The sequence below is a fragment of the Anopheles merus genome, chromosome 3R (assembly GCF_017562075.2).
Source record: "Anopheles merus strain MAF chromosome 3R, AmerM5.1, whole genome shotgun sequence".
Classification (NCBI taxonomy): domain Eukaryota; kingdom Metazoa; phylum Arthropoda; class Insecta; order Diptera; family Culicidae; genus Anopheles; species Anopheles merus.
The window spans coordinates 30336404-30347644 of NC_054084.1; the positions used below are offsets into that span (position 1 = coordinate 30336404).

The 11241-nt window shown below is 45.1% G+C and overlaps 1 protein-coding gene across 13 annotated transcripts in view; it reads left to right on the forward strand.

Annotated features, from left to right (window-relative positions):
• Positions 1 to 11227, forward strand: part of LOC121597781 (P protein-like) — a 62982-nt gene extending 51755 nt beyond the window's left edge. For 9 of the 13 annotated variants that reach the window (XM_041923895.1, XM_041923894.1, XM_041923902.1 and 6 more), the window contains 10 exons: positions 1082 to 1185; positions 5686 to 6048; positions 6124 to 6308; positions 6385 to 7119; positions 7184 to 7513; positions 7573 to 7730; positions 7808 to 7997; positions 8067 to 8214; positions 8279 to 8372; positions 8440 to 11227. In XM_041923895.1, the coding sequence (XP_041779829.1) occupies positions 1082 to 1185; positions 5686 to 6048; positions 6124 to 6308; positions 6385 to 7119; positions 7184 to 7513; positions 7573 to 7730; positions 7808 to 7997; positions 8067 to 8214; positions 8279 to 8372; positions 8440 to 8524 (2392 nt within the window). In that variant the 3' untranslated portion in view covers positions 8525 to 11227. Of the gene's footprint in view, positions 1 to 114; positions 369 to 1081; positions 1186 to 5685; positions 6049 to 6123; positions 6309 to 6384; positions 7120 to 7183; positions 7514 to 7572; positions 7731 to 7807; positions 7998 to 8066; positions 8215 to 8278; positions 8373 to 8439 lie in introns of all 13 variants that reach the window. The other 4 variants (XM_041923904.1, XM_041923905.1, XM_041923907.1 and 1 more) reach the window with 2 other exon arrangements.
• Positions 11228 to 11241: the final 14 nt, after the last annotated feature.

An 11241-nucleotide genomic window follows, 5' to 3' on the forward strand; every position in this document is an offset into this window, starting at 1 on the left:
TCTCACTCAGCGGCACCGGTTTGACAGTACCGACAGTCATTCGAGTTGTGAATTTGTGAAAATTTTAAAAGAAAGAGAAAAAACACCTTATCGTATGTTCTACATCGCTGCTAGGTTCTGTTTGCTGTCCCTTGGCTGTGTTCGGTTTGCATGAACAAAATAAAAAACCCTCCCCCTATACATAAAGTGCCGCCCAAATGTACCGCTCTTAAGTTACGCCGCATTCTACCGTATTCTCTCGCAGCTCCAAACCGAGTATCGTTCAAGGTCAATTTTCCACCCGGCGGGACCCCCGTGCAGGCCAGGGCAGTACATCATTTTCCCATTAGCGATTGACGCACGCCATCCAGCGCGATGGACCCGCAGAGGTGAAGAGAGTGAATCAATCAGCCCCGGAGAGGCGTTTGGGCAGCTTACGATAATCCCGATGGAAGGCGTTGATCATACGACGCGAACGATCGCGTTCACCTTCCAGTTGCTACTAACACGCACGATCGATCCGCCTGCTGGGGCTGGAGATTTGAGCGGGTTGGAGCGGGGTTTCCATCCACGTTATCTGCTTAGAAGATAAATTAAGTGCACGGCTACTAACACCGGGAGATGCCTGAGGGTGTGTGGATGGGTTAATTTTAACATCTTTTTCCCCATTTTCCCTTCTAACAGTGATGATTAGTGGAGACCAGGAAGTGATCCTAACAAGTTGCATGCTTTAGTGAAACATTATGGACTTAAGATTTTACACCACTCTCTAACTGCATGAATACACTAATCGATAGAAAGACATTCCCTTAACGTTTGCACCCACAACACAAAAACGCTTCCTTCCTGCACAAACCCGGCACTATAACCCAACGCACCGCTAACAACAACACTACTACCAGTACACTACTCTACACCGAAACACTCCCACCAACCGAACAGTTGTGGGCATGTCCAAACCGAGGGGCAAAAATGTCGTGTTCAAGATACTTAAGCTCAACGAGGAGGAGGCGGCGGATGAGCTGGACCGGCTGAATCAGCCCCCCCGCCCGTCCGTAACGGTACAAACGATCCGGCCTAACTATTCTATCATTTCTCTCAGCCAGGTGACGGAGGCATCGCTGGAGATATGGCGCACGCTTCCGGCCGCCATCCGGCAGGATCCGAGCTTGGCCTCCTTCCGGCAGGAGCACGAACGATTACACGGTGAGTAATGTACAGTTTGTGGATTTGATTACCCATGTAGCATCGTATTAGAGACATAAAAGTTCTTTCCGACAATAAGCGCTTCCACTATGTTGTCCCTTAGTCATATGCTAGTCCGTGACAGTGACCCGAGAGCAGTGGCGCGTGTTATTGTTTTTTCTTTCATTTTTTTCTGTTGCGTTGAAATAAAATTTAAAAATATTCCACTCACCGATTGGTGGAATTTCTTACCAAAGAGTATTCTTGCTTTGCTATTGTGACCACCAGTGCTACCGTGGGGCGGTGGGTTTTGTGCTCGTTTCTTGGTATGTCTCTCTGTTTCTAAAGGCTAAAATTAACACATTGAATCGCATCGAATGCATTAGCAGCTAGACTGGGAGGAAAACTCTATTCAATTCAATTTAGAGGGAACGAAACTGTATCAATCTTGAACTTTAAGTCTAGTCAAACGGATACACAATCAGCTAGAGTTTGCAGTGACGCGATTGAAACGTTCCAAAGACATCTACGTAAAATAATGTTGACGTGCAAATCAGGTGCGCGATATTTTCGTCAAAATCTTTAATTTTTCAAGCAAAATTGGAGACTTCAGTTGTTTTTTTTTTGCGCGGAATTTGAGCTGAGTTTAAACTTACTTTTCTTTTCTCAAAGTCTTTTACATTTTACAAAAAAGGCAACTTGTATTATTTTTTTTTTTGTTACATATGTCAAATCAATACATTTTGCTCTCAAGATAATTAAAATTAGGAAAATATCTTGTCTTCAAATTGATTTAGTTTTAGTAATATTTATTAACTGACTAGAACATTGTTTGTTCAGAAGACTACATGATAAGTAATAGCTTTCCTTATTAGATAAATATCATGTAAGCCTGATTAAACTGATTCTTCATTTATTTAGCACTAACTGTTAAAATATCAAGGAATGACTAAAAAACAATGAATTTTCCAAAGATTGGTGTTGATTGATTGGATTGAATCGTTTAATAAATAAAACATATGGTTTTAATAAGCAAATACAGTCAAAAGTGGTAGTACGCCAGCCAAGTATCTTCAATAGTATACTTTAAGGGGCCAGATAGCGCCCTCTGGAAGAAAGAAAAGATACTGTTCAAAGAGCTCGATACAATCCTAAAAATCTTAATAAACATTCGCAAATTTCATGGTGGATTTTGATTCTTTTACTCTAGTCATTATCAGCTCCCATTGAGTTGTCTACGTTTTGTACAAATTCAATGAAAATGGATTATTTTGCGCATAAAATGTGTGAGACTCGTATTAAAAGCGGGGACAAAAATATGCGAGTGTATTAAATCAATGACGAGATTATGGTTATTATGCACAAAAATATCGCCATCTCCATTTGTCATCATTTCACCCTGTCCGCCTTATAGCGTGCATGCAGATTACGACTGTCCCACCGACATCTGCTTGCAAGAACCCAATACACGAGCCGGCCCGAGGTTCGGATATCGCGATAGTTCGGTCACGTTTTCCGCTGATTAGTGTCAATGCTAACCCGGTCGTTATGCATACTAAAACACACATTGTAGCATGACGGTGGCAATTGATAAAACACACAAGCGGCACATCCCTCGCAGCCCTTGGAATTGGAAATTGGGTGCGCATTGATGCCGCTGCTGTAAGTCCTTACGATGCTCATCCATCGTACCCGTACGACCGGTAAGACGGAAAGGAGCAGCAAGGCAAGAAACATCGTGTCGTACTTAAATTGAGTGTCGCCATAAATCAACAGCAAAAGGTGATGCTCCGTCTCGTCCCGTGCCAGGATAGGTACTGGGATGTACCCATTTGTTTTACGGTTCTTTTTGTGGTGCTTTGCACAGTGATTTGGGTTGGACGGAAATTAATTAGCATAAAAAATCATGACCACGAGCTGTTTTTGATTTGCAAAGCAATGCTGGACAATTGTGTGCTGGTATCATAAATCAAAGCGCTTATTTGTACAGCAACGGAAGCTCTTTCATCGGTGACACTGCTTGACGTACCGAGACAATGTTCTACGCTCGCTGTCCCTGTTTGTGTTGAACCGTTCCGTATGTGTCCATCGCGCTCCAAGCTCCAGAAAGATCTCTTATCGGTCCTGTGGATGCAATTTTTCCACCATAAACACTCCCGATGCTTGCCCGAGTTCCGTCAGCTGTTTGACGTCTCACCGAATTGTGCAATCTTTCCTCCCCCGGGGGGTTCACGCAGCACGTTCGTGCTGAAATGCCTCCGTCCCTGGCACTCTATTACACCGGGCCTGCAGCACATGGGCATGGCCAACGTGTGACAGTGACCCGCATGCAGTCAAAGTGACGGTCCATCCTTTCCCCCGCTTCACCTACCCCCACCGAATCGATCCACCGCCCAAGCATCACCGATGGAGCCGATTGTTTTCAATTATTCTATGTAAATTTTCAAGCATGAAACATTTCCGCTCATTATCGCATTTACTGCGCTGGCGTTTCAGAGAGAAAGAGAGAGAGAGAGAGAGAGAGAGAGAGAGAGAGAGAGAGAGAGAGAGAGAGAGAGAGCGAGTGCTGGAAGCGGCATGCTTCTGCTGCCACTTCCTCCCATTTCGTAACACCCCTTTTCGGTGCTTCGCACTATCCTCTGCCCCCCCTCACCCTTTGTGTGTTGCGGGATGCTGTTGATTGGTCGAACACATGCGTACGGTGGACGGCTGTTGGACGATTCGTTGTCGGTTTTGGGGCGCACGTCAATACATACGGTTGTTGGTGTGTTTGATGTTGGATTGAGGATGCAGTGGAGGTGAAAACAACAACGAATGCTTTCTGCATTTGATTGTTAATGTGATGAATTGTGCAATAAATTCGGAAAAAGGCCAGCGTGTATATAGCTAACATTGTTCGATTACAAAACAATAAGGATGCAAATAATAGTTTGTAGTAGCAACAGCATTTGATGGGACTTCAAGTAGTGTTTTGATTTGGTTTTCAAATTATACAAAACATTGTTTCTAAATAAATCATGTTTAATATTAATTTTATTAATTATAAAAACGGAACTTTTTTCCTAAAATGAACTATAAGGACTCTATTTTAAACTAAAAGGTTCTCATGGCTAAATTTCCCAACAATAATAATCTAAAAAATATAATTTTGATTCCTTAGAGTTAGTTTAGAGCATGAAAAGCTAGCTTTCACTCACTTTTTCCTTCCTACATTGTCAATGGAGACGCATGATCATTCTTTACGTAAAAATTGGATATCCAAATTTAACCACTCCTTTTGGCTCTACAAAATTCTCTATCATAAAGGGCAAACTGTGGCGTACGTCACAGCAAACCGAGAAAGCCTAATAATGCGTTATTCTTAGCACGCCCCGCTCTAAACCGCGGCCCTTGATCAATTAACGCAAACCGTATCGAGCCGTTCGACGTATTTGGCCGACAGCTATTTAATCAACCTATCGATATCGAACCAATGCGCTAAACGAATCCAATTAAAAATCCATATCTCGTTTGCCTTTTCAACGATTTTATGATACAAAAACATACCTTTTTCGCAGACAGAAAAGGGTTATTTTATCTAATCGATCGGCAAAGCACGCGTCAACCGCTCGCCATATCCATTTGCTTCTGGCCACGGTCATTGTCAATAATCAGTCGGGCCACAAAAAGAAAAAAAATGCCGGTTCGAAGGAAGGTCGGTTCTCGGGTTTATTTTTGTACATTCTCTCTCTTCCCTCGTACCTCGTACGTCTGACCGTGTGTAATGATAAACCGCGTTTGTCTGAAGCATATTTTTAGCTTGTAGATCGGTTGTTAAAAATTGTTTCATCCAATGAAATGTGTCTAACCGTTGCAGCAAAGAAGAAATACTCGACTTGTACAAGATAAATGTCTCGCTTTTATGAAGTCATCACCCCATCGCCCGCTGTTACATAGTTTGATAACCACGGTGGTCGGCGCGTGGCTTGTACGTGTCTGGAAACAGCGTGGCTGTCGTCTGGCAATGTGCGCACCGGCTGAACCTTTGAAATTAACCTTTCTGGCCCGTGCCAATTCCACCACCGTGTGGTGGGTGTTAATTAATGAAAAGTTTTACCATCAAACTGGCCATAAAATATGACTTCCAGGCGAAGGTTTCTGCTGCTACTGCTGTGTACACCGTTCCGGCTTGCAAAGAAGCTGTCAATTGGCAATGATTACGCTACTTCTCCTTAGCGCGGCAAGGGCAGTAGGGCGATGATGATGATGATGGTGTCGCATCAGATGATCGTTTTTAAAAGGTTAATTTCAGCAGCGTAAGAAAGGCTGCGTGGAGGGAATTGAAAAAGCTAACAAGCCTTGATCGTGGTTGTTTGTTTTTACTTAGTATATGCAATCATGATTCATGAGGGTTGACTCCATCTGAATAAAGACATCATCAAGTCAAGGAACCGACCATTGGCTCGTGTTGGAGAACAGTATTTGCACTGCTTATTTAAAGCACACACAATATTAAGATAAATTTCTTACCCCATTCTCCAGGTCCCGACGAGGATCCGCTCCCGAACGAGGACGTCTCCGCGGACGATGGCGACGATAGCCACAGCAAGGAGTTCATCACAATCAAGGTCACCAACCCGGACAGCTCGGTCGAGGATGGCAAAACGACGACGGTGGTGGCGGAGCCGAGCGAGAAGAATGGCCAGAACATGACGACCGACGGCGAAGGTGACGATGGTCACGAGACGACGATGGGCGGTCACCACGAGCACGGGAAGCTGTTCGGGTACATTAAGATCGGAACCCTGCTCGTCGTGTGGCTGATCTTTACCGGCTTTCTCATGTCGAAGCACGAGAAGGAACTTACGCCGCGGCAGCTATCCGTACCGGAAGGAGCTTACAGGAGTAAGTGGGATGGTAATGCGTTGTCGGGGAATGTAAGACATCTAACGGCCTCTTTATTCTTATCTCACACCTTAGCGTACATATTGCCAGAACCATCCCTAGGTCCGCGAATCGGGATCAACCTTAAAGGTGCCTTTCTAAGCGATCAGCATCACAACAACACTAGCACGTACTTGTCAGTGATCCTGCAGCTGCTGTACCTACCTAGCAATAACTCCAACATGAGCTTCTTATCCGATTACGATGCCAAGTACACGGAGGTAAGTCAGCTCGCGTGTGGAACCCTTTATCTTCAATTCATGACACCTAACTCTTCGGTATCTATCAACTCCGCAGAACATCACGAACGTCTGGCTGGTTCCGATACCGAGCTCGCTCGACGTAATCGACCAGATGGACGAGATGACCCGCAAGCACGTGTTCGACATTGGCCCGATCAACCACCAGAAGGTGACGAGCGGAAAGGCCGTCGTACGGATGCGCCTAACCACCAACCTGGAGGCAGACTTCCCGACCAAGTTCACGTACGACCCGACGCCGATGGACACCGAAACGGGCGTGATCTATGCCGCGATCGTACTGCTCGGCCTGTACGTGCTGATCATCTGGGAGATAGTGCACCGCACGTTTGCGGCCATCATCGCGTCAACGCTGGCAATCGGTGTGCTCGCGGCGATGAACGAACGGCCCAGCATGCCGAAGCTGATCTCGTGGATCGACGTCGAGACGCTGCTGCTCCTGTTCGGCATGATGATCCTCGTTGCAATCCTGTCCGAGACCGGTATCTTCGACTATCTGGCGGTGTACGCGTACCAGGTGACGAACGGCAAGGTGTGGCCACTGATTAACTGTCTTTGCGTCTTTACCGCCGTCATGTCCTCGTTCCTGGATAACGTGACGACCGTGCTGTTGATGACACCGGTCACGATACGATTGTGCGAGGTGATGGAGCTGAACCCGGTGCCGGTGTTGATGTCGATGGTGATCTACTCGAACGTGGGCGGTACACTAACTCCCGTCGGTGATCCGCCGAATGTGATCATCGCCTCGAACAGTCACATTGCGAAAAATGTAAATATCTTGAGGATTGCTTTACTTCTGTTGCAGCTCTTTCTAACCGCTCGTCTTATTGTAGGGTGTCAACTTTGCTACCTTCACGCTGCACATGGCCATACCGATCTTCTTCGTCATGATCACGACCTACTTCCAGCTGCGCATGAAGTTTAAGAACATCAACGATCTGCGCTTCAGCGAACCGCAAGACGTGCAGGAGATCCGGCACGAGATTGCCGTCTGGCAGCGGGCGGCCGCTTCACTGTCGTCCTACTCGAAGGACGAGGATCTGGTGCGCGAAACGCTGCTGAAGAAGGTGAACCGGCTGTCGCGCTCGCTCAAGAAGAAGCTCGTCACCGGTTCGGTACCGGCCGAGAGCTACAAGGCAACGCTGGAAGAGATGAAGCGAAAGGTACGACGTTGGGATTTGGAATTTCTTGAGACATAGGCTAATGATTTTTTTCCTTCCAGTACCCCATCCGAAGCAAGACACTGTTGGTGAAGTCTGCCATCACGCTTGCGTTTGTCATCACCTTCTTCTTCCTGCACTCCGCACCAGACATTCAGAAGCTGTCCCTGGGCTGGACCGCACTGCTCGGTGCACTTCTGCTGCTCATTCTGGCAGATCGGTAAGTTTTCTTGGGGACGCAATCCAACTAGAACAACACTTACACTTCAAGAGCTTTTTGCAACACTTTACAAACAGGGAAGACATTGAGTCGGTAATTTCGCGCGTGGAGTGGTCCACGCTGCTCTTCTTTGCCGCCCTGTTCATCCTGATGGAAGCACTATCCGAGCTGGGGCTGATCGATTGGATCGGAAAGCAGACAGAAAATGTGATCCTCTCCGTGTCGGAAGAATCTCGGCTTGCTGTGGCCATTCTCATCATCCTATGGGTATGTTACTTTAAGCTTTAGGATCTTTAGAATCTTCTCTTTCTAATGCAATCATCTTGCCTGTTTTAGGTATCTGCATTCGCATCCGCATTTGTTGACAATATTCCGCTCACCACGATGATGGTGAAGATTGCCATCGGTCTTGCCGAGAATGAGGCGCTAGACCTGCCACTGCAGCCACTGGTATGGGCGCTGGCGTTAGGAGCTTGCTTAGGAGGTTTGTAGTGACATGGGAGAATAAGTCAAAGATCTTGAAGCTAATCGTTTTTCTTACCTTTCAGGTAACGGCACCCTGATTGGAGCCTCCGCCAACGTCGTTTGTGCTGGTGTTGCTGAGCAGCACGGCTATAGGTTTACCTTTATAGAATATTTCAAGTAAGTTCAGGTACACCTTCAACTCCAATCAAGTTGTACTAACGTCTTCGTCTTCTTTTACTTTCAGGGTCGGTTTCCCCGTGATGGTCGGTAGCGTGATCGTCTCAACCATCTACCTTATGTTTGCACACGTCGTCTTCACCTGGCACTAGAGAGTTTCGGGCTCGTGTGGGACAACATTCTTGTCTACGTGTGCCTCCGTATCGATATGTGCGTTTTCGCGCCTAAGAAAAACCCCCCAGCCCCATCCCAAACCCTTTATTAGCAGGGAATGGGAACCTAGAAGAAGAAGTAGAACATGAGTTGCCATTAGCGAAACCTGTGCTGCGCAAGAGGATGTAGCAGACATCGTAAAGAGCGTGTAAATTAAACACACAGTACTGTAGGCACTACTACTAGAACCTAGTATCTATCCTTCCCCCTCTAATACAATACCTGAAACAACGACAACTGGCGGTTGATATGACGATCAATTAACTTCACTCCTCACTGGGCGTTTCGCAAACGCATCTATATATGTATATTGTGATAAGCTTTACCAATAACTTCTTGGATCCGTGTTTCTACTTCTCAACCCGCACTCACACGTACACGTCCCAGTGCGAGCGCCCTCTACATAAGTTCAACGCCATACCATTATACACAGAGAAGTTATTCAGCTATCCAAAACAAAAGCACAACTACTACGGAGCGGAACGGAAGTTAGATGGAAGATTACATAGAGCCCAGAAGAAAACAAAAACCCGCGTCTCCCTTTGTGAGGCGTTGTTGATAAGTCAATTTGAAGTTAGGAAAGGAAGTGATGCGTACGGCTAAGCGTATTTTTAGTACAGTGGGGGGAAAAACGGGCAACAACAAAAAAAGAAGAACGTAACTTGAACTGAGCAGACGTACGCGATCACTTCCGGTGGGTTGCTATGGGAGCATGAGAGCAAGCTATACAGCAAAGAAGGTTTAAACTATCCCTGGCTAGGATACTTTCTGTGTAAAGTATTTTATTGTGTACTCACAACTACAGGTATTTCTCAACGTGTTAAATGATGTTACTGATGTTATTATGCTGTAAACAATTGTTCACTTTGTCATACAATCGATAGAATCAAGAAAAAAAAGCTACCCTTCCCCGGTTATGATACAGCTGAGCTAGAGCGATCGAGAGCCTCAGATGCAGGGTTTCTTTCCCGTTTTTTTTCTTTTGTTTTTCGTTCACTTTTTTCTCCGTCTTTATTAGTGTTGTCTCGAAAGACGTACACAGTGCAGTCGCTATCTGTGTACGTGACCAACAAACACAATATTGCAAGGTTTTAACAGTGTATATTTTGTTTCGTCCTGTTGCTTTTGTCGTCAAGCTACAATTGTTACGATTGTTTTCCTTCGGGTAATAAATTATCATCTTTCGTACTGAGGGACGCACAGACTAAGCTGTGTGTGTATGTGTGTCCCCAGACAGAAAAGTTTAAACGAATGCGTGAATAAGTTATTTCAAAACACGAAACCAAACACCACCCTCCGGTACGTCCTAGATACGTTTATAGAGCCTCAATTCTTCGAATGGATCTAAACACCCTTCTATTAAGCGAGTGGGCAGAGAAGAGAACTCATAAAAGACATTCCACAAAACACACACACACATGGGTATGCAGCCCATTAAAGTAGGGCTAGCTATAAATGGGGTTTGCGAGAGTGAATGCAACAGGGGAATATGGAAAACCAAAACAAACAAACGGTATGATCATGTAGGATGTAGTGCTGTAGAAATAAACTTTACTCTGTTTTTTTGGAATGGAAAAGTTCATAGCAAAAGGAACAAAACAGCAAAGGAATGGTTGGAAATGGCAAAAAAGGAAAATGATTCGTGTACAGCAAGAACTTTCTGCTTCTCGCAGTAACTGAAAATGTGTGTGTGTAAAGTAAGACACGATCGTTTAATCGAAATGGAACGGAGCTGAAAAACCCTGCCCCTGTGGGGGGGTTTACGCTTGTTTTGTGTAGCAAAATTGTAGATAGATGGCAAAATAAACCCGCTGCTGGATGTTGGAGTGTGAAGGGTAAATGAGAACAAGAGCGTACGTGTGTGTGTATGTGTGTGTAAGAAGAGGGAGAATATTGTACAGAATAGCAAAACGAGGATCGTGTGGCTTTTTTGTACGGATAACACGATCAGCTTAAGGGAAAGGTGCGCAAGAAAACTGTGCTTTTAAACCGAAGGTTTGCTGCAGGATGGTAAAAAAAACGGCAAATTGTAAATTAGTGAAAAACGCACGATTAATCTTGTACGAAAAGGATTGATCTTCATGCAGTAGCAAATGAATGGAATCGAATTGTTAATGTAATGGCACACCAATTGAAGAAAAGAAAAGCAAGTAATGAAAGAACGTAAAACAAAACAAACCTAATTCTAAATGAAACGTGAGTGAAAGCACTACTCTGGAATGGTCATGGGCAAGTGAAAGCACATTTTTCGTTAAGTTTTACCGTAACAGAAAGCATAGAAAGGTTTATAAACAAACGAATGTAGAACAACCTGTAGCGAAGCAGCACACGCTAATGGCGTAGCAGTAAGCTGGGAACAGTGGCACAGTGCAAAACGTGGCGGAAAGGTGAAAGAGTATCACACGTTTGGGGGTAGAGGTTGATTGCGTGAATTTGTTACTATATTGTAGTTCTACAACTAGAGAGTAGAGCCCCTGCCCGCCCCGAGTGAACGCGTGACGGGGAAGTGGAAGCGCGAAACAAAACGCACTGTGTGCTGGATGAAGAGGATGCTGGGGTGTAAAGGTAGAAAGGCAAAAACACAGCCCGACAGCCCAAATATGTACTAGACAAATAATAAAACTATTAAATGAAAACTCTTATTAACTGTCTTTGT